The sequence below is a fragment of the Erpetoichthys calabaricus genome, chromosome 12 (genome assembly GCF_900747795.2).
Source record: "Erpetoichthys calabaricus chromosome 12, fErpCal1.3, whole genome shotgun sequence".
NCBI lineage: Eukaryota > Metazoa > Chordata > Cladistia > Polypteriformes > Polypteridae > Erpetoichthys > Erpetoichthys calabaricus.
In genome coordinates, this window is record NC_041405.2 from 147,531,514 (window position 1) to 147,555,824 (window position 24,311).

A 24,311-nucleotide genomic window follows, 5' to 3' on the forward strand; every position below is an offset into this window, starting at 1 on the left:
TGAAAAGTTATTGATAACCGTCAAAAAAAAAATAAACTACTTCAATAAGCGCTCAGAACACACTGCCGATACCATGTGTATCTTTAGCGGTCAAAAACGTGGTCATGTTTTACGTGCTCAAGACTACAGTAGAGTCAGTTCGAGAAAGTAATTGATCTAACGCGCAATGTTAGGTTCGACAACCATCAATCAAATACAAAAGTTAGGAGGACAATAAACCGCGATTTTTAAGCTTTTAATTTAAATGGTGCAACTTGCATTCGTGGTGAACCAGTTCAGATTTTAACGGAACTCTGAGTCTAAAACACATTTTATAAATATCTCTTCGTTATTTCTGACGATCACGCCTTGCTGATCATATTACAGTAAATAGAAGTAACCGTCTAAGAAAATTGATTTAAAAATAACATTCGTGGGACTCATCATACAAATTACAAAAGTTTGTGAACTGAGCTTTAAGCACGGACTATGCACTACCAGGTAGGTTTATTTATTAGAAACTACACAGAAATGTACACGAAATATGCAATATTGAAAATCACAACGCGATGCTGTACACAACCATAATTCCCAACACCCATGAGGTTTGGAAAGCAGTTACGTAAAAAGTAATGCACAAGAACAAGTTTTGTTTCATACATAATAAACTTGTTACAATATAAATGCCATTTACCCAAATTTCTAACGGTGCCTTTAATTAAACGAAAGCACTAGTTAAATAATACTAAAATGTAACAGAAAATAACCCGCGGCCTGCATGAAATGGAGACAAAGCACGCCATCTTGTTCGAATACCGTTTCAGATATTACAGCATCTTTTTTTTTCCATTTTGCAAATCCTATCAAGCAACTGCTACATTTAACAGTCCTGTACCTTTCGTAGTCGATCCAGCAAAGCACTCTTGTTACCGTTGGTGTCGAGATTTCTTTTTTTCAGTTCACTCTTCAGGTCTATAACTCTCATCTCTGAAAGCTTTCGTACCTCTCCTCCATCGCCAGATACGGTAGACTCTAACGCACCGTCCGCCATTCTGGATATACCTCTGCCGGACAAGTGGCAAAATTAAATAGATGTGGTTTTTATGCTTAAAAAAATCTCACCAAAAGTATGACTGGCGAGATATAGAGCCGACGTTCACTAACGCAAAATGGCGTCGCTCTCCTTCTCTCTAGTTAAGAAAAGTGAGGCGTAAGAGAGCGCGTGCGGACTCAAGCTGGTGTTCTTGCGCAGGCGCATTAGGAAAAAGGCGGAGCTCACGTCCCAACAATTTCCCGCGCTACGCAGGCGCACAACGTCCTGTGCTTTCTTTCATAGCGAGTTCGAATCCTTTCTCCTAGCTGCAGGGTACAGTCGACGATGAATGTAAAACTCTATTCATTCATATGCTCAAGCCAATCAACCAAACCCTGTAAAAATAATTTGTGTGATCGATGCATACCGAATCATGCGTGCTTGATAAATTGATTTTGCCGTGCCACACAAAACAACCATATCTGTGTTTTCAACTTAACTGTAAATGTCCGTTTATATAGCAAAAAATTGTAATCTCTTTATAAATATGCATATTTATAAAACATCTAGCTACAAAAATATATTACAGGAATATTTAACTTCTTGTTTCCTGTGATAATCTACATGTAATACGTCACCACTCTCAGGAGCGTAACCCCGGAGCTATCACATTTACTCTGTTAAAAAAAAAAAATTTAATACATTTAAAGTAACATTAAACGACCTTGAACAATTTAAACCCTAAATCAGAATTGTTTATACCTTTTTTTTTACAACTGGTGTATTAGAAGATTTAACAACAGGTCTTGAAAGTGGAACTATCCCCGCTACAATAAATGCCTTAACTGTACATTTCCATGTCCTGCTCCACTGACAAAGATATTGTCTGTCTGTTATACCTGCATTGTTCACTCTTTAATATTGTTTCTTTATCAGTATGCTGCTGCTGGAGTATGTGAGTTTCCCCTTGGGATTAATAAAGTATCTATCTATCTATCTACATACATTCTCAGTCAAAAGTTTGGACACACCCAAAAAAAAATCATGTTTTTGATCGAAATTGATATATTTTTTTAAATCAAGATACCATTAAATTCATGTCACCAATACATTCCTAGTGTTTCTAATGGCTACTACTGCTTGAACTGCCTAATTGTAACTTAATATTTATGACTGTGAAGCCCCATTTTCAGCAGACCAATCATTCAGTGTCCTACTGGTGAACTCCCTTAGCTTATCCTTAATTACTCATGTATAAATGGCAATTGTTTATTTGAGAAACTTTTTTAATTGTATTTGCACTGCTGAAACCTGTTATTCTGTTCACATGGGTTGCAAGGTACCGGCATTCCTAAATTTCAGTTTCCTGTTTCAGAAATGGCCAAACTTAAATGGCTTTTCAAGAAACATGCCCATCTATTGTTTTTTTTTTATTATTTTCTAGAACAAAGGTTATATCCATTCCAAAAGATTGCCAAAAAGCTTAAGATTGTGACTGTGTTGAGAGAAGAGGGCAAACTGGATCTGACCAGGATAGAAAAAGAAGGGTACGGCACATGTGCACAACTGCATAAAAGGAGAAGTAGATCACAGTGTGTATTTTGAGACACAAATGACTAAAAGTCCTTCGTTGACTTCTTCATTAAATACAAGCCAAATACCAGTGTAATTTGCAACTGTGAAAATAGAACTCTGGGATGAAGACCATAATTTGCTTATCAATTCATCTTTGTCTAATAGCTATGTTTTTTGTCCATTTTAATCTTTTCATTTGTCAGTTTCAGATGTGGCTTTTTCTTTGAGATTCTGCCTCTAAGGCCAGCATCCTGGAGTCGTCTTTTCTCTGTTGCAGATGACACAGTGTATATTTAATGAAGACGCCAACTCAAGACCTGTTTGTTTCTCAAACTAAAGACATTTGATGTGCTTATCCTCTTCTGCAGTTGTGCACCTGGACCTTCTCCTTCCATTTCTGTTCTGGTTAAATCCAGTTTTCCCTCTTTTTGCAAGACAGTAATAAGCACCTTTGAATGAAATCATCAGTTTCTTGGCATTCTACGGCATGGAATAATCATTCTGGGGAAAAAAAGCAATAGACTGACATGTTTCTTGAGATAGCTGTTTCATTTTGGCCATTTATGAACCCAGAATTGAACTTAGAAATGCCTGTGTACTTTGCAACCCAAGAGAAAAGAATAGCAGGTTTCGCAGGTGGTAATGGAACTGCACAGGTTTCTCTAATAATCAGTTAGCATTTATACATGACTAATTAAGGATAAGCTACAGGAGTTCACCATTAAGACTCTAAATGAATGGCTGTTGAAAAAGTGGCTTTGCAATCATATGTGAACAATAAATTAATTTAAAAATCAGTAATTTCAACCAGTAATAGCCACTGGAAACATTTGTAATGTCTTGGTCATATTTCTAAATTAATTTAATGGTATTCTGATTAAAAAAAGGTATCAATTTATATCAAAACATGAAAATTTGTGTGTGTCCAAACTTCTGACTGGTAGTGTATACAAAAAGATTAAAATTGTTTTCCTCCCATTTATCCTAATTTTTGTGTCATCACTATACATAAATAAAACACATGAATTACATGAGCTATTCTGCAACATATCAAAATAAAAAAAATGAACACCTAAATGATAAATGTTTCAATATGAATGACTTTTCTTGTGGATCACTATAATAGGGATGTCAGATTGAATGCCATTATTCAAGTTGAATTCTAATATATTTGAAAAAAAGTCTTATTCGAAGGCAAAACTTGCATTCAATCATAAAAGAACAATCAAGAATTTTACTCTAAACTAATTTTGTCATTGTGTGTCTTTAGACACACACATCAGTACTGTCATATTCTGCAGATTTTTTGCACATCACGTTCCCCGATCAGCCTTTTGATAATTTTGAATGGTTAGCCTGCTTCTGCCTCTTAAACACACCCTTTACAATGCAGTTTGAGACAGGTTCTTCTACCCCACTGCTCTGTATTTTGATCAACAATGCAATAAGAACAGTTTTTTGAAACATTTTCCCAGCACCATAAATGTATCATTCTGCTCTTGATCTTGTTCCAGTGCATTCTTAAATCCCCACCGAAACAAAGTCTGCTTTCTATTAAAATAAAAAAAATGAACACCTAAATGATAAATGTTTTAATACAAATGACTTGTCTTGTGGATCACTACAATAGGGCGGTCAGATCGAATGCCATTATTCAAATTTAACTCTAATATATTTGAAAGAAGTCTTAACTGAAGGAAAAACTTGCATTCAATCGTAAAAGAACAATCATGAATTTTATCCTAAACTAATTTTGTCATTGTGAGTCTTTAGACACACATCAGTACTGTCATATTTTGCAGATCACATCCCGCGATCAGCTTTTTGATAATTTTGAATGGTTAGCCTGCTTCTTAATAACACCCTTTACAATGCAGTTTGAGACAGGTTCTTCTACCCTACTGTTCTGTATTTTGATCAACAGTGCACTAAGAACAGTTTTTTTTAATCATTTTCCCAGCACCATAAATGTATCATTCTGCTCCTGATCTTGTTCCAGTTCACTCTTAAATCGCCACCGAAACAAACAAACTCTGCTTTCCTTTCTCATTAATCACAATGCAAAATAACTTCCATATTTCTGATTTTCCTTTTATAGTAATGGGCTTATAATATTACACTATGGATGTGGTAAGAGAGGACATGCTGGTGATGGATGGATGTAACAAAACAAGATGCAGTGGACAGAAAGATATGGAAGAAGATGATTCACTGTGGCAACCCCTAACGGGAGCAGCCAAAAGAAGAAGAATATCATTATAATATAAGGGCTTTAAAACTGTAATTTTAAAGCATATTTACAATGACAGCAAATCATATTTAGCTATCTTGTCCAATATGCAGTGTCACACACAGCCTGTATCTTTAGGTGGCTACTCATTTGACACATAATTCCTAAAAACAAAGGCATAATGAAAAAATGATTTGATATCTGTAGTTCAACATTTGAACACCTTATGGTGTTGCCTTCATTATGGAAAAAGTTTTGTGGATCAGTACAATTTGATTTTATATTCATATATGTGTACAATTAAAGCACTATGACACCATACACCTATTAGTTATTAAATATCAAGCAAATAATTGTTTAATTTTAAACAGAAAGATGAAATGAAACATGAAAGAATTTAACTGAGGACTCGCCTCTCCCGTCGTCCATTTGTGAACAGTCCTGTCTTCATTTCAGAAGTATACCATTATAGGAATGGGAATGTGTTTCATGTTTCTGATGTGCGCTGATTTTTACAGAAGTACGTATTTACCCATTTTTTTTTGCAAAACAGCATGTGTTTTGCACATTTTTAGCATACAACTAGATAACTGAAATGTGGATTATGTGACATAAGTAACAATATTTTTTTTCTTTTTATTATGAACGTTTTTCACATCATTAGCCACCATTTAGCACTGATCATTATTGGGTCCATTATATCATAAACTTTTTCATTTTATTCTGTGCGAGAACATGAGATTTATTTTTGGCCAACACTACAAACAATATGAGGTACAGTAATTGACATATAAAAATATTTTTGGAAGGCTTATTCCCTTAAGTGATAATGACTAAACTTTGATGAAAATTCAGAACCTTTTCACGTTTTGCTGCATAAACATTCTTTTGGCTTTTTGCAGTTAAGTCCTAATTAATACAAGACTAAGATATTTCGTAAGCCCAAAATTTAAATCTATGTATTGAAAAAGCATTGTTAAGTCTTTTACACACTCTCACTCTTTTTATTATTCAGCTATACAACCAGGGCTGTCTCTAGAAAGGTGCAGGGGCCCACCTATTCGGTTCATATACATTTCTTCAGTGTATGTATAAAGAGTAAAGGGTTTGCTCTTTATGCATTTAGACCTCATACAACAAATGCCAAAAAATGTTTCAGGGACTATTCGCTCATCCAGGAAGGGGTCAATGACTATTTTTTGTCAAAAAAATGTGTCCATTGATACATATGAAATAAGTGTTCCCCTTTTAAAGGTGGCAATTTTATTTTCGGATAGACTTACACTTCTGCAGTATGCATATTGGAGGCTCACTTTATCAAGAAAAGCTATTTTGTTTAGACATGAAACATATTAGAAGAATGAAATGCTATCAGCACATTATAAACCATTAAACTATCAGTAATGTTTATGCAAAACATAAGTCAAAGAACATAGAATATTATTTAGAGAATGTCATTTTTGTAGCTTTTACTGAAGTGGAACTACTGCAGGGCTACAAGTACTTTGGGTGTCACACAAACAACAAACTGGACTGGTCTGACAACACAGTGGCACTGTACAGGAAGGGCCAGAGCAGACTTGACTTAATAAAGAGACTTGGGTTTTTTGATATGTGCAGCAAGCTGCTGGAAATGTTCTACCAGTTCATCGTAGCCAGTGTGGTGCTCTATGCTTTGGTCTCCTGGGGAAGCAACGTGAGCTCAAAAGAAAAACAATTCCTGAACAAACATATCAGGAAAGCCTGTTATGGAAAAGAGGATGATGGGAAAAATTGGATGCCATCATGAAAAATTCCCTCCATCTCCTCCTGGAGGCGCTCTCTTGGAGCAATTTTAGCCACAGGCTCATTCCGCCATGGAAGCACCTCTGGGGATTTTTTTCAACCAATGTACTCATTAAGTTTATTTATTTATTAACTGATTGATTGGATGTATTATCTGTCCTGTGACCTTGTATTCTTGTTTTTTACGGTTTTCCTGCTTGTATACATTTGAATTTCCCCATGGGATTAATAAAGTTTACTCTAATATAATTAGACCTTCATAATACAAACTTTATGTGTGGATGTGACCCATTCTGCTATTATCTCTGTAAGTTGTACCTAAGGAAGTTGACAGATGCTAAACCATCAGTTTTCTCAGTACTTACGTGTGTTCGCTTTAAGTTTTCTTTTTCAACTTCTGACTTTTTCATGCTCAATAGGCGATTTTTGTGATCATCAATCATTAATTTACAGACCTGTACAAATAAGCAGATGCTAATAAGTTGATAACTTACAAAACATACAACCAGTTAACATGAAAAAGAGATCAGCAAATACAACAAGTAACTGTGTCCTCCTAAAAATTTAATTATGGCGTTCAAGCAAACTGATGTCCATGACCCATTTAATTTATATTTTAATGATCACACAATGTCTGTTTTGGCAGCATTAGATGCAAGGCAGGCAATGCCTGCTTTAAATGGATTAATTCAGTTTGAGGCAAAGGGCTCAACCAGCATTCTGGCTGCATAAATACAGGGAACAGACCAAAGGTACTGCAGGACTGCCATTATAAAATACAGAAGGTAACACACAGCATTACCAACCTGAAAGACCTTTAATCTCTAGTCATGCTTTTTCCTATGTGGTTGTCCTATGTTTTCCTCCGACAATCCAAACATGTACAGGGCAGGTGGACTGGCAATGCTAAATTGGCCCTTTATGTGTGTGTGTGTGTTCACCAAGCAATGGCCATGTGCCTTATGCTTGCTGGGGTAGACTGCAGCTTCCCTGCGTCCCGTTTAGGATAAAGTGGGTTTAGAAAATGACAGAATGACCCAACATATCTACTTAGGAACTACTACATCTAAAATGTTCATCTCATGTCACTTTACCACAGGACGTTGTTCTGAACCATGGTCTCGTTCGCCTACAGTAAACACACATGAAAGAAGGCCACACTTTCAGTTCCTTTAATAGGCCCCCTGAAAGTTAGAAATTTAATTTTTATAATGTTCAGAAAAGAGGAATAAGGTGGGGGCTTCGGTGGCATCAAAACTTGCCCAACCCAAGATACAGGCCTATTTTATTGATTGTAAAAGGAGATTTGGTCATGCAGTCTCAAGACGTGCATTTTAGACTGATTGGTGATTCTAACCTCACTGTATACTTGCCAGTGTATGGTGCTGGCACATCTAGGGTGGTTCCTGCCTTCCACCAGATGCTACCAGGTTAGGCTCTATTCCCAACCCTGAACAGGAAAAACATCCATTGTTAAACAGATTAAAAAATTACATTTGCGTTGATTACATTTCTTTCATTTTTCCCAATTTAACACAGACAGGTTAAATGACTTGCTCAGGGTCACACTGTCACTACCAGTATTTGAACCCACAACCTCAAGGGTTGAAGTCCAAAGCCTTAACCACTACATTACACTGCCTCTCTTTCTAAATGCAGAATAAACGTTTCAGAAATTTTTATCATCAGAACAATACGTACGGATGTATTTGAAAATCCCAGGTGAATGTCTTAGTAAATCACAACATGGCGAGATTGGGGGTATACGTAAGCCAAAGCCTCGTTGCGTAGTGCAAGTGATTCGTTTAAATGTAGAACACAATGTATTTAAATAGTATTCAATGTTTTCAAATTGATTTTCTGATTCAGGTGCCAAGGAAGTTGTAGAGATTTACCAACATAATGGTTCTTTTTATATATTTAGGGACTTGTTCGCCATTTTTTGCAAATCACGTAACTTGCCAATGCCGACCCTCTCAGTACAAAACGACACCAATTTTATTTTTCCGCAACCGTAAAACGTATGTATTATACAATTAATGCTATTCAAACAGGAGTTACTTAAAACAAATACGTTAAGTCAGAAAGCATCCACCTGCAAACCGAGCAAATGCGCAAATCCCCCCAGGCTGACCGGCGTAGCTAACGATCGATTCCAGCAGGACTGGTAGTGGCGGGAGTGTAGCAAACGCTCGTGACTAGTGGGCGCATGCGCGTGTGTGACGCCGACGTATGACGTACTTCCGACGTAGAAGCGCAGGAGGCGGGTGCGTGTATGCTGTAGCTCAGTCTTGAATGTGTTGTTCGTTATCTAGTTTGTTTTTATTCTTTATATTTTACCGTGAGCCGGGGGACCCCTCCTGATTTCACAGGTTAACAGCAATGGACATGCCACCACCCCCTGAAGGTAAGGGTTGTAACCGGGCATCACCTGTGGCACGGAAATCTGGTGCTTTGCCTTGGAGGCCTTTTTGTCGTGACGGCTGTTAGTTGCGACCTGTTGGAGAAACAGTGAGGCAGACCCGCTAAAATCCTCAACGCGTTTTCAGGTTTTCCAAGAATGTGTATCAGGAGGGCTGGGAAATTGTTTTTAAGTACAGTTATTATAATTTTTCACAATCGGTATATTTTACCAATGCATACGTCTACATTGATATGCAGATGCTATGAATAATTGGATGTTTTTGTCACACTTGTTAAATGAACTGAAAGATTTCTTATGTATGGTAGAGATATGGTAATAATTATTCATAAAATTGGTAGTATAAAAATATTTTTGTTTTCCGCATTCCTCGACAGGTTAAAACACAGATTTCCAGCTCGTAATGGTAACTTTTAATCATAGCTATGTAGTACTAGGGTGTTGTACCGTTGAACATTATGGATGAAGTGAGAAGTCAAGCAGAATGACACCTTTTATTGGCTAACTAAAAAGATTGCAATATGCAAGCTTTCGATCTTGCCTGAAGAAGGGGCCTGAGTTGCCTTGAAAACTTGCATGTTTGTATTCTGTTTAGTTAGCCAATAAAAGGTGTCATTTTTCTTGACTTCTCACTACAATCATATTTATGTGAATTCATTTTAGAAAAGCAGTTATCTGTTTAAATACTCCTTCTCTAATGCCAGGTTTAAGAGGGGCTTTATTATAGAATACAGATAGAACTTTATTTGTCCCCAGAGGGAAATTTGGCTTTTTACAGAGTTAAGTTGCTATTCAGTATGCCCTACGCTAAAATCATTTTGCTATATAAACCAAAGAAAAAACACCAAACTGAAGTTTTAGGTAAAATGAAGGGATTTTAGGTATTATGACAAATATATGATCAAATCCCGTCACATTTTACTTGTCACATACAATTATACACACCATGCGATATGTTTTGAAGTGCTTCACTACTAAATTCCAAGACTGTGCATTAAATAGAATATAAAATAACAATAATACATGACTTTATAAATAAAATCATTAGCCACCCTATGCATTGTATTAAATTACAAATCTAACTGTAACTAGAATCTATGTGTGTGTATATGTATGTAATGCAGCTTTGACTGACCCGTTCACTCACTCATCAATGAAAACACTTTCCCATCTAATTAAAAAGCTGAAATACGTCAGGATGGTACATCTAGTACAGTAGTTATCCGCAAAGAAAGGAATTTTCAATATATTAAGATTTAAGGTTAAGCCTTAACTACACCACAATCTCAAAAACGCCTTATTGGATTTGATTAATATTTGGTGATGTTATAGACCAGGGGTCCTCAATCACAGTCCTGGAGGGCCGCAGTGGTTACAGGTTTTTTCTCCAACCCAATTGCTTAATAAGAAGTAACACTTCTGCTTCACTTTAGATGTCTCGCTCATTAAGATTTTTAACCCTTACTGCTTATTTTAGTCTTCAACAGCTGTAGTCTTGGTTTTTAATTGCTCCTAATTAGCAATAACATGCAAATGAGAAAAGAGACCAGCATTTTCCCATTTAGCTTGTTACCATTTACACCTGTGTGTATTGATCATGCACAATTGGGTTTAATTAAATACTTGGAAGGAAAGTGAAAGACTGAGAATCACTCATCCATTTTAGCCTTCAAACCATTTGGATGATATCCTTAGAAAGGGTAAGAAAATCCAGGATATGAGAATTACCTGACACGACAGAGTTAAAGCACTAACAAGCCATGCAATTAAATTATTGGTAAGAATTGCCGTCTAATAAAGTAACCAGGTTAGAACAAAAACCTGCGGCCCTCCAGGACTGTGATTGAGGACCCCTGTTATAGACAAAAGAAAATTAGCTGATATGTTTTGTTTTTAATTTGTTGATACATTTTTATTTGTTGATATTTATTAATATTATGCTAACTTATACCCCCTGGGCTGAGATTGTGCTTTATTCAAACGAAGGATGCTGCAGACGTGATTGACAGGCCACGCAAATAGCACTACTAACCAAATAGGGTGGACAGACAACTGAACACAGAGCAGTGTCCTGAAAAGGAAAAATGAGACGTGATCATGTAAAATGAAAAGGGAAATTTTTATGAAGCGCAGTGGTTAGCAAGCCCCGTTTTTTGCCTTTGAATACCAGCTCTCATCTTGGTTATCTGTTCTGCTCTGTCTACCTCCAGCCCACAACTGCGGCACTGAAACTAAAAACACAACTGCCCTTTGATCACAGTGCTGCAAATACCAGAACAGAACAGTCAGTCTTGGATAGTGGCTCTAGAGTTTCTAATGGGAAAACTGAAACTGTCACAATGCTCAAAGCTACTGCTCGGCATTCTTCATGTTAATATATCAGCATAACATAGAGGGTACCAGCACTTGTGTTTCCACTTCAGATACTGCTTTGCATATACATTTTTATCTGTGGACTTTAAAGGGGAACCACAAACAACTGATGAAAAACACAAAAAAGAAATACTGTATTTGAGTGAACAGGTAAACAAATGAAAATGCAATCATCTAATAATTATAATAATATTCACTGAAATTTCATAGTATTCCTACTGATTCAATTCAAAAGAATACACTTTTTCTGAAAAATTGTTTTTGCAATAACTATCAACACATTCTAAGTTCCTAGCATAAGCAGGAATTAATCTAATGCAGGAATGTTTTACTCATGAACAATTAATTGTTTATAGCTTGTTCTAGAGAGTAAGCCGCTCCACTGACCTAATAATACTATTATTACTTATTATTTGACTGATGCCTTCACCCAGGGAAGTTTACAACATTTAAGGTGCACTTGGTTACATTTGTTTTGTTTTACCAATTCAAGCACAGGCCGATGGAGTGACTTGCTCTTGGTCACATGGTGTTGATATCTGTGTTTGAATTCCTTGGTCCAAAGCCTTAACCACTACAGCCTTGCCTATGTTGATGATAATGAGCATAGCTGAAAAGAGTTGGGATGCTAAGTATACAGGCTGGCTGGGATGAGAAGGTGGTCTGTCTTTTCCAGGTTGTGCTGAAGATGGTGTTCCTACGTCCTAGTTGCAATATCACTGAAATAATAATAATAATTCATTACATTTATATAGCGCTTTTCTCAGTACTGTGCAGAGATTCTAGGTGATGAGATATATGGTCCTGTGTTGGGAATAACAGATAAAGCTGGGTGTCCAGGGCATAGCACTGGTAAGAGAAGCCATGGGACAGGATGATCGGGCCTAGTGAGGAGGTGTAAAGAGAGGAGAGAGCCACCACCAGTCCCTGGGGGCACCCCCTTACTTGTCTGCTGCATCCTTGTTATCCCTCATTGCCAGAATGATTTGCACAAGAGGTAAGACTCGAACCATCTCAGGGCAGTTCCAGTAATGCCAAGGTCAGAGAGAATGGCAAGGAGGATCTTGTTTTTGATTGTGTCAGAGGAGAGAGATCAAGGAGTATGAGGGCAGAGGACATGTTGGTAGCTCTAGTCTGCTATAATATGTCTGCCATGGTAAGTAGCACTTTCTTGGTGGAATGACCCTTCTTGAAGCTGTTCTGTTGAAGAAAGGAAGAGACTTGGTTACATATAGTTAAGTTGTTATGCCGCATGCCCTACGCTATACGCATTTTATATTAAAATGTAAGAGAAAACACCAAAGTAACCTACATTTTAGTAAAATGAAGTAATTTTTAGGTCTTAAGGCTAACAACTGATTAATAATTTTAAATGTCGATGGCCTGGTGGCACTTTTTTTTTTTTTAACACACCTGTTTGCTTTTTGTATTTAGACTGCACATTCTGACTGTGTCTGAATGGGTTTAATTTTATTCCCCTTCCCTAAAACTTGTGCCTTAGATTAACTGGTGATTAAACCTGCTCAAGCTGTTGTATTCCACATGAAATGAATATTATATTTCAGGGGTTGAAATAAAAACTGCAAAAATTAGATATACTCAGTATTTTGACAAATCAGTTATTTCAAGTAAAAGACCATTTCTAGTCATTCATGAAATATGATAAAGAAGTCTATTGACAACAACTTAGGAACTATTCCATACCAGTTATCAGAATTAATTCACTTCATGATATTACTGCTCTCTGAACATTTAGAATGCTAAGATGTATACTTGATACCATTTTCATGATGAAGTACATTAATGCATCATGAATTCTAAATGTTCAGAGAGCCTTAATATCTTGAAGTGAATGTATTCTGTGTGGCGATCACAGCCTGCGGCTCCTCTCGGTGCAAGAGGAAGTCAGTTTAAGAAGCATGTAGCAATTAACATGGGTCGGGAACACTTATGAAGCATTTAATGTGCAACATTAGTTATGACGGGGTTTGAAAAAATCTAGTAAATATTCATTTTGAGTTTACAACGTTCTACTTTAATGAAAAAAGAAAAAACTACGAGAATAAAGTCAACATGTTGACTTTAATCTCGGCATAAGCAATGATTTAAAAGGAAATGTCGAGAATAAAGTTGGAAACTACGAGAATAAAGTCAACATGTTGACTTTAATCTCGGCATAAGCAATGATTTAAAAGGAAATGTTGAGAATAAAGTTGGAAACTACGAGAATAAAGTCAACATGTTGACTTTAATCTCGGCATAAGCAATGATTAAAAAGGAAATGTCGAGAATAAAGTTGGCATGTTGACTTTATTCTCGACATATACTTTTTTTTTCTTCACTGTGTCCGTATTTTCTTTTTTTTCTCCATAGCCCTAATACTCTTCTGTATCTTTTAGATAGATAGAACTTTTTGTCCCCATGGGTAAATGTGGCTTTTTGCAGAAGCTCTTCAAATAAAATAACATTCAGAAACAAAAACAAGTGAGAGAAATGGATTTTGGGGCTTTAGATCAACAATAGATTAAGGCAGCAATGACTTTTTATGCCCTATATGAATCAGTTTTTGTAGTAGAATTGTAGGTTAAGTCCGCATCACACTACACAGTTTTGAATTGGAGAACATGTCAGATTTTGAGACTGCAGTTACTGGATTCCGTTGCTTTGAGGATGCCAAATTATTTGGTTAGGAATGACAGGGGATGATGGATCACACAGCTGCCTCACGACTTTTCAGCACAGTTTTAAAATTACAAAGTATTGTGAGCTCACTCCATTTTGATAGACAATTAATGTGCCCCCTGACAGCATGGATGGCTGTATGAATGTTTTCCAGTTATAACAAGTTCAGCCACAGTCTTGGCCCATATTTTTGGATAGACAAATCTATCTTTTGTTTGCATAGTCCAGAACACCTGCTTTCATTCATTGATTATCAGCTTTTGCACATACAGGAGCTCATCTCTACCCCCCCTAGACAAAATATAAACGGTTTGATTTGGCTGAATTGCTGGAGATGTAGAAACACAACTGTCCGTCAAGGAAGCACACTGCAACTGCCTCCAGCATGCTAAAATTATGTAAATGAAGACTACATTTGTGACAAAGGCTTTATAGTAGGTAATACCATGACATCCATACCTTGGATCTCTGAAGAATATATATATAGTTTGCATAGTTTACTGTCAAATAAAGCAAAGAGTATACGACACGTGTTTCGCCCTCATTTGGGCTCATCAGGCGTACACACTCTACTGCTCACCTCTTGGGGAACCAAACCTCGGACGTCAGCGTAATTTGCGGCCTCTTTATATTCTAAATGAACAAAAGTACAATTGTTTTAAAAGAATTGTTAATACTATTTGGCAAAATGCACTGGAAAAAGATAGACTTATTATGTTTGTCTTTTTAAAGCATTACAAATATTCTAATGAGAATAGGCAATTTCTCTAAAATGACATCAAGTTTAACTTGGTAGGTCCCTAAAGTCTTGCTGTCTACCGTTTACTTACCATCTACCGTTTACTTACCATCTTATTTAAAATATTTCATAAGTTGAATTTGAATAAATCTTCAAATAGTACTATTGTAACTCCTAAAAACATTATGTAAACTACTGTGAGACAGGTAAAGTTTTCAAATTTAAGCTTACATGCAGAGCTGTTTATGATTTTAATCAAATGCAGTATATTAACTGAATTGATTGACCAGTCTGAGTGTAATTGGTTCAAGAAGGTTTTCATTTAAATGGTTTATTTGCAGAAATCTCTGTCTAGCAAGCAAGCACAAAGTAATTCAGCACAGATAAGGACACAGACACCTTAATGCAAGTAGCATGACATAGTTAACTTTGTTTTAGTTTCAATGCAAGAAAGACACACAATTGTTTTATAATTTTTTTTTTTGTTTTTGTTTATTAAGATCAAGAGCTGAGGAATGTGATTGACAAGCTTGCTCAATTTGTGGCTCGAAATGGACCAGAATTCGAGAAGATGACTATGGAGAAACAGAAAGAAAACCCAAAGTTTTCCTTCCTGTTTGGTGGAGATTTCTTCGGTTACTACAAATACAAACTTGCTGTGGAACAACAGCAGTGTGAGTTATCATTTTAATTTTTAAAGGCAGAATTGGAAACATAGTATACCCAGTATCTAGGTGATATCTCACTATGGGGGGCTTTCACACTTAAATGTTTTAAACAAATTATTCTAAACTCTGGCCTTTGTAACTCTTGGGGCAGCTTCATTTGAACTCTGTCGTGCACATAAAATGTGGGTCGTGGGTCATCTAAAAATTAGTTTGGTCTCTGCTATGGACCTTTTTCAAAACTGGTCACTTGAACGCCGTTAAGTGTTAATTATTTAAAGTATCCAATTAATAGTTTATTTTGGGGCTGGCATGGAGGCTCAGTGGTTAGCAGTGTTACTTAATGGTTCAGATGTCTTTGGTTTGAATCATGTGTCATGCTTATACTCGTTTGCAGTTTGTAAATTCTCCCTCTGTCAATGTAGGCTTTCCTCCACATCCCCCAAAAGATGCTTGTTAGAGTAATCAGCATTTCCAAATTGGCGAGTGTCTGTGTGTGAGTGTGAAAGGGCCATGTGATAGACTTGCATAGGATGTTTTCTGCCATACTCCCAGTTTTTGCAGGATAGGCTTTGGCCTCACTCAACAACACATTTTAATATATTAGTTTACTGTGGATTAGTATTCTAGTAAGAAGCAGTCTGTTATGCAGACAAACACACAAGCTCGCTAAAAACAGATCCCAGAAACTGGCATGGATTGTGAGGGAGTATAAAAGCCTGGTTCATGTTTATTAAGAAATTTACAAAAACCTTGGTAGAAAAAGTATAAGCTCTGAAATATTTAATGTTTTTGTTGGTAGCAAAACACTAGACTTACTTACACACAAATATTATAAATTAATGCATAATACTGTGGCTTTAAGATGGATTAAATAAGTCTCTGACAAACAGGTAATTCTCAATTTCTTATTATTCTTCATACATGGCATTTGCATGTTCTAATTCTGAGTGAGGCTTTACTCAGGCATTTATGCATTATGGGAATTTTCAGAATTACTGTTTTTGCTGTTACAACTTCCAGCTTTATTCTATTGACTTGCATTTTTGATGAGAATTTTGTAGGTGAGGTAACTGTTGATTTGCTGCTCGGCTTGTACAAAAACATTTAATTCTTTTTTTTTAATGTGAAAACATGAATAAAATCAGAAAAATCAGTTAATCTCTTAATGAAATACTTTGCCTTCCTTTGACTGCCAAGCATTAGCTTGTTTTGAAAAATGCTTTGCTTCTCACAATGTGCCTTTTTGAAGCAATATGTTTTGGCCTCTTCTGTGAATTGTGTGATCATTCCCTGTACATTAAGTCCTTAGTTACACATTACCTTTCTAGTTGCCATTATGAAATTGCACAAACTATTTTTCACCGAACTCTAATACCGTATATTTTTATATAAACCATATTACTACTGATAACCATATTTGGCTAACTTATCACAGTTGTGTGCTGAGGTTTTTGAGGTATGGAGGATAGAAGTTTTGAGGTAACATTTTTATACTTGCTGCTCATACTGCCAGAGAGTAGCGATATGTTGTATTTCGATTTTGCACATATAAGTAAGAATTTTACTGTACTTACACATGACAAAAAATTAACATTTTAGTTCTTAATTTTAATTTTAAATTTAATTTTAATTTTTTTATTTGCACTTCATGTTGTTACACTGTGGACCCTGAGCTTCACAATTTCGTCTATCTGTATACTTGTATATGGTTGTAATGACAATAAAGTTCACTTTGACAGTAATGACCCTGTAAACCTATATAGTATTTCTGAAAACCCTAACATGATGAATGTATGAAATGGGTACACATAGCAGCAATGATGACTTCTGAATACTTTTAGTTTAGAAAAGAGCAGAGTCAAGGTACACAAGTATATGAGAGTTTTCATAGACTTATAGATTTAAATATACACTGATAACTTTAGAAGAATTTCTTCACGTCTAATTTTCATTTCTGGTCTCCTTTACAAAATACTTGCACTGCATGTAAAATTACTGGATCAGTTCTTATTAATCCATTAACCCCACACCCACAATTTGTGGGGGAATTTGCAGTAAATTTAATGAATTACATGTCTTATTAAATAAGTTAAAAGTTCCATTCTAGCAGTATTGTTCTGCATTAAGTAGATGTATCCAGCTGCTTAGGTGGAACCTAAATTGAGTTTATTATTATACTGTAACTAAATACAAGCATTTTCTTGTTAGATGTAATGTACTTTGATTGTTTTGCTCAAGTACCTGATTAAACTTGAATACTAACTCATGATGCTTGCATCAAAATATTAAAAACACTATAATCTCTAATTATAGTCAAAAATCACAAAAATTTTCTACAATATTAAAACTTTGAGCTTTACCAGAATGATTTTCTATTTACTGTCACATTAGTACTGCTGTCATTGTCTTGTAACATCTACTGATTCGTTTAACTTACCCAAAAGATAATTGGTATGAGTAGCAGCACACCTTTCTCATTATTAGAAATGTATATATGTTGTGACCTGTAGGGGGCACACATGCACCCTGGACACAACCAAACCACAAAGTCATGGGTTTAAGGAAAGATGTTTTTAATTTAAACAATACCTTCTACAGGTTTCTATCACCTTATAAATTAGTCACAGTTCAGTTGTGTTTCCTTCCTTCCTTTCCTTTCCTCATTCTTTCCACCTTCCCCCTCCTCCGAGCAAGCCTTGTCCACTTCCTCGTGACACTGACTCCTTGATGTAGAGGAGGCAGCTTCTTTTGTAAATTTGCCTAATGAGCCCATTACACAGGAGACCACCTCATAGCTCAACTGAACGTTTTTGCCAAGTGGGGTTAGAAGAGTAAAACTACAAAATCAAGGTATTTGACACGTATTCAAAAAGACTTACTGGGGTGGTCAAAGCAAAAGATACTTTCACAAAGTTCTATTTCAGAGTTGTACATCGTTAATACAATGGCGGCATTTAAAAGAATACTCCACCTAAAAATATATATTTTTTAAATATTATTTACATTTAAAGTCAAGACCTGCCTCTCCCCCTCATTAACTGGTCAGGAGTCCCCTATAACAATATTTTGGCAAAAATGCATGTGTTTTTTGTATTCTGAGTGTATGACTGGATGACGTGACGTGTGAATTACGCCACACAAGTAACGTGAGATTTTTACATGGACATTTTGTATTGTTTGCTGTAGTCCAGCGCTGTTCACCATTGGGTTATGTTCTGTAAGAAACTTTGTTGTGTTTTCTCCACAAAAACAAGGTTAAAATATATATTATAGTCCAAGTCTTTTTCATTGAAAGTAACCACACACTGGTTTGAAAGCTTTTTTTTATTGCATAGTATATAAATAACTAAAATACTTTTTTTCCCTAATATTATCGGGATTATGTGGAGTTAATTTTGATTAATTTAGATTCTGCTCTTTTATATAAAAATCGGATCATTCTAGTTCCAAGGGTCTTCATTAAGTCTTCCATTTTTCTAACAGATCGAATGCAAGCCTACAGATTGGTTATCCAGATATTCACCTAATTAACTTCTTAGCCATAATAATCTAATAGAACAAAAAACCTTCACATCTGTATTTGCTTTGCATTGATTTAATTTTCTTCCCTCATTTTTGTACCGTCCTTAGTGCTGTGTAAGCAACAAGGACAGGATACTCCAGATCCCCAGCCCTCATTACAGAACCTCCCACCACCTCCTCCACCAATCCCACCAAACACCCCTTCAGTGGATGAACTTATCCAGCAAAGTCAATGGAACCTGCAGCAGCAGGAACAGCATCTACATACACTTCGGCAGGTACGCCTTGATTATTTTCTTACGTTTTTTGTACACTTTGCATAAAACATAATGTTTCTTGATGCTTTATTGTTTTGTAGTTGTATTTGTGTGCATTCTTGCAAATATGCTTATGATTGTTTTATTCTGTTAGATAGTAGAGCATGGCCTTTTAAGAATAGGATAATGCAAACAAAATAACTTTTTAAGATGTTGAGCATCCAGTTCATTTCAAATATTACAAGAGGAAAACTGTATGATATTTTGTTTCTGTACGTCAAGGAACAAGTTACTACAGCCATTATGCATGCCATGGAGCAACAAACAAAGAAGCTGTTGACAGAAACTCAACTGGACATGAACGAATTTGACAACCTGCTGCAGCCCATCATAGACACCTGCACAAAGGATGCCATCTCGGTGAGAGTTTTAAAGCATATGTATATTTGATTAATAAAGTATCTATCTATCTCTATCTATCTATCTCTATCTATCGATTGCTCTGAAAATAAATTTGTACAAGTGTGACTGTTGTCTAGCTAAGCAGTACAGTACAGCCTCCAGAAAAAGTATTGTGTGTGTAATGTCAGTAAAACGTATGTATGGTGGCATTAATTAAAATATGTGCCTCATGTTCACAGGTTTTTTGTATTGTTTTTTTTTTTTTCCTTTTTTCACTAAATATTTTCTGATTTGTTTTCACCTTGTTTGTATAGATTTCAGTAAAGGTCGAATAAGTTCTGACACGATTTGTCTTGGCTTCATTTTTTTATTTTACAAAATCTGCAATTTTGTCATGAGTGTGTAGAATTTTTGTATCCACTGTACTGTTACAGTATTTATTCTTGTTAAACCTTCAATGTATATTCATTTTAGAGATGAAATGTAATATTATAAAAATTCAGTTGTCCTCCTGAAACTAAATGGGCAGTGAACACACAATACTGATCAGTTCAAAGGAATAGTTCACTTAAAATATTACATACTTGTTTTATTATCTTCAGAAATATCCATTGACAAGTTCCTTAAAGAGTACTTTCAAAGTGACTTTGCTCACACTCGCGATGCAGATATTAATATTTTTATAGTTATATTTGATCTCCTGTTGACACCAGAAAGTTTTAGTGTTACTTGTGTTATTCTAGAATAACACCCATCAGTTATGTAAATGCTCATTTATCTTTGTTTTAATGATTGCATTTTGTAAATGTGACATGTTTGAAAGGAACATTTTTAGCCCTGAAACATAATCATGCAAACAAAACATAAGCCTGCTGGTGGCCTTGTCGCATAGGGCTAGACATGATTCTCAAATGAGAATTTGTATAACCTGTTAAAAAGTTAGCCGTGAATAACGGTGAAATCCTGCACTGCAAAGGCTTCTTCCTAAAACACACCCCCCAATTACTCCGGTCTAAGAAGTTTAACCCACTGGGCTTTCAGGGAGAGAGCAAAAGAAGCTGAACAAAAGACTTGACACTGAGAGAAAATAAAAATGCTAAAATTATTTTTATCAATTTAGTAGCTCAGTAGCACAAATGACAAAGGAGACAGAAAACCACACGCACACACACCACTGCAGCTATGTGCCTCAACTCTGAAGAAATACATCTGTGTGCTATGATATCGTTCTGTCATTTTGACTATTGCCTCACTATGTGGCATAAAACAGCAAACAGAATTTAGTTAAGCATTGTGGTCTATGAATATGCTATGTGTTAAAATACCTTGAGTATATTATGACATGGCATGTTTGCACTTCCAATTAGGCAGTAATGTTAACCTTACTTAGTTACTTGTTTATACGTGTAGTCAGAAGTTGAGTGCTGAGCACCTTATCAATGCTTTACTGGTGTCATTAGGCAGATTTGTTGATTGTGGCATTTTAAGTACTGAAATATGCATTTCCTGTGACATTTTGTATTCAGCTGTCTTAATGGCAGTCTTTGTGATTGGGTGTGACACATTGTGTACTTCAGATGCATATTTTCCTGTTCGTATTTTCATGAATATAACTACCAATTCTTTCAGCCTTACATTGATTCCCACAGTATTGTTGCAACTGAACAACACAGAACCCTTACAGTACCTGCAACAACATATCATTCATGTTTACCACTCATTCATTAGTGTTTTCGAATGCCAATCTTATAATTTGATTTTATGGAAAGGTTTCTGTCTTGCAACAGGATATGTTTATTTTTAACATGTAATGTGCTCTCTGCACATGCAATACATATTTATATGGGTTCTTTTTGAAGACTTTTCAACTATAGACAGTATATTGTAATGAGACGCTTGCTCTTTGTCGGACCAGGTTAACAAGAGGGCCTCTGCTATTTTCAGTTCAAAATCACCACTCCTACTCTGAAGCATTGTTTAGAAATAAGAATGTCAGTGAGCCGTCGAATTGTTCCCACCCAGTTTTATGCAAAATTCACTCATGGCCGTTTCCAGCTGTATATTTATTATACATCTGGCGTCACTGAGACAACCTGGTTGTTCACTTAAATTGCCACATAAGAACACTGTGACGCTCACCTATGACAATTTCATACATGGCAGTAATATGCTTACTCTCTAGAATCTGATCGTGGGCATTATTACACATTTACTTTATTCTGTATATAATGTGTTTTTTGATACTATAGTTTCCAAATAGCAAATTCAATAAGTATAGTATATGATAATGATAATAATAAAATGATATTGTAATGTCTTTTCTATTTAAATAATTTAGAGACCTTACTTGGCTATACAGCATTTGTGCATAATTTATTTTTTACTTATTATTTTTCTTTAACCTGTTTTCAGAGTGTCTGTTTACAGTCAATTCCCATTTCGATGTATGCCCATGTCTTTACGACTGCTGTTTTAGTTATGTCATTTTTAGTATTTAGGAAATTTAAGATTACAATTTTTAGCAACATGAGCTCCCAATGTGGAGTGAGTAATGGACATTTTAAACAATATTGCATATTACTTTTTATTTTTTTTGTGGCTACTATCATAGAAGTGTTTTTCTAGCCTTTTTTTTAATTGTTACTTTTGCTGTAGGTAAGCTCAAGTATTTCTAATGTCCATGTAATATTAATTGCAGATAATAAACATGGCAAAATTAGAAGTGCACTGTTAAGCTATCATGTATTATTGTGGGATGAGCAGTAATGTTCTTAACATATACATGTACACAGAACATAACAGGGTTTTTAAGTAATCAACAGAAGTTGGGACACCCATGCAAAATTTTTGCTTCAACTGTCAAGGCTTAATCTACTTAAATTGCTGCTGACCATCTATAGATTGTAACCTATTAGTTGTTCCCTGAAGAAGGCTCATTTGTAATATCCTGAAATTTCCTTTGTCTTTCAGTTTCTGCAAACCTAGACTTTAAATTTAAACATCTGGCAGTTTACTGCTTACCTTTTCACCAGTTTAGGTTGTTCGTTGCATTTCAACTGATTAAATTTGAAGAAAAATTGAGGTGTTCTAAAACTTTTGACTGGAAATGCACATACCTACATACATAAAAATGTGTATTGTGTGTATATTTAGGGCGGAGTGGTGGCTCTGAGGCTAAGGATCTGCGCTGGTATCCAGAGGGTTGTTGGTTCGAATCCCCGTCATTGCCAAAAGAGATCCTACTCTGCTGGGCCCTTGAGCAAGACCCTTAACCTGTAATTACTCCAGGGGCGCTGTACAATGGCTGACCCTGCACTCTAACCCCAAGTGGTATGCGAAAACTAACAAATTTCTAATACAAGAAATTGTATAAGGCGAAATAAAGAACGAATAACGAACGCTATTGCCTGATAGCAGTAGGCAGAAAAAACCTCCATAGTTTTTTCTTGGCACACCATGTTTGAATGAGCCTGTGGCTCCAAGAGAGGGCCTCCAGGAGGAGATTTTTCATGATGGCAACCAATTTTGCCAACATCCTCTTTTCCACAACAGCTTCCAGTATGTCCAGGGTTCGCCATGTGATGGAACAGGCATTCCGGATAGGTTTGTTCAGGAACTGTACTTAATAGAAGCAGTCTGCAGTTATGAAAAGGATGATTTTATCCTCCAGTTCACAACATATCAAAGCACTGAATATAACTGGAGAAAATGGCAAATATATGTTAGAAATATCGTAAAATTGATTGTTGTATGACTGAGGATATTTAAAGAGTTTCTATAGAGTTATTTCGTGTCAGTCATTAACAATAATTTCTCCTCAAGCACACCTAGGTTTTTAACTGCACAAAGAAATTAGGGATGCTCTGATCCATCGGCCGTCAATCTAAATCGGCCAATTTTCACTAAAAAAAACACTCGATCGGTATCGGACTTAAAAAAAACCTGATTAGAGCGTACCTAAAAGGAATGCTTTTGTCTTATCACAGATTACAACCAACCTTGTTTTCATTAATGTATTTTTAGGCTGGAAAGAACTGGATGTTCAACAATGCCAAAACATCTCAGCACTGTGAATTAATGGCTGAACATCTGCGCAATCGCATCACAGCTGATGGTGCTCACTTTGAGCTCAGGCTGCACCTGATTTATCTCATCAATGATGTCCTGCACCACTGGTAAGTAAAACTACTAAGGAGAGCAGATCAGTAAGAGGTAGTTTAGCCGAGGATAAAGTTTGCCTTCTTGATAAAGTCCAGTTGCTTGCTGTAACTGAATGTAATGTCACATATTTATAAATAAAAATAAAGGTTGCTGTTGTCTTTGTTTCATATCAAGTATTGCTGTTCAGGCTGCTAGTTGTTTATTTTCTTTCTTGATCAGTACAATCTCACAATACTGACTTCTAAGGTTATAAAGCCAAAGAGTCTGTTACTAATATGTTCTTAACTTTTCATTTAGTCAGCGAAAGCAACAACGGGACCTGCTGACAGCTCTACAAAAGGTGGTAGTGCCCATTTACTGTACAAGTTTTCTTGCTGTAGAGGAGGACAAACAACAAAAAATTGCCAGAGTGAGTTTGGATGAATTAAAAGGAGGAAAAACTAAGGTTTTTAAGCTGTTGACAATGGTCTTCCCCTGGAAACA

At 35.9% G+C, this 24,311-nt stretch overlaps 2 protein-coding genes across 2 annotated transcripts in view; one reads left to right on the forward strand and one right to left on the reverse strand.

Annotated features, from left to right (window-relative positions):
- safb (scaffold attachment factor B) overlaps window positions 1-1,186 on the reverse strand; it is a 30,646-nt gene extending 29,460 nt beyond the window's left edge. The window contains exon 1 of the mRNA XM_028816527.2: window positions 875-1,186. Within this exon, the coding sequence (XP_028672360.2) occupies window positions 875-1,030 (156 nt within the window). The 5' untranslated portion in view covers window positions 1,031-1,186. The remainder of the gene's footprint in view (window positions 1-874) is intronic.
- A 7,658-nt stretch (window positions 1,187-8,844) lies between these two features.
- The window catches only part of cherp (calcium homeostasis endoplasmic reticulum protein), a 39,505-nt gene continuing 24,038 nt past the window's right edge, over window positions 8,845-24,311 (forward strand). The window contains exons 1-6 of the mRNA XM_028816526.2: window positions 8,845-9,009; window positions 15,319-15,492; window positions 19,117-19,286; window positions 19,548-19,685; window positions 23,691-23,842; window positions 24,126-24,237. Of these exons, the coding sequence (XP_028672359.1) occupies window positions 8,985-9,009; window positions 15,319-15,492; window positions 19,117-19,286; window positions 19,548-19,685; window positions 23,691-23,842; window positions 24,126-24,237 (771 nt within the window). The 5' untranslated portion in view covers window positions 8,845-8,984. The remainder of the gene's footprint in view (window positions 9,010-15,318; window positions 15,493-19,116; window positions 19,287-19,547; window positions 19,686-23,690; window positions 23,843-24,125; window positions 24,238-24,311) is intronic.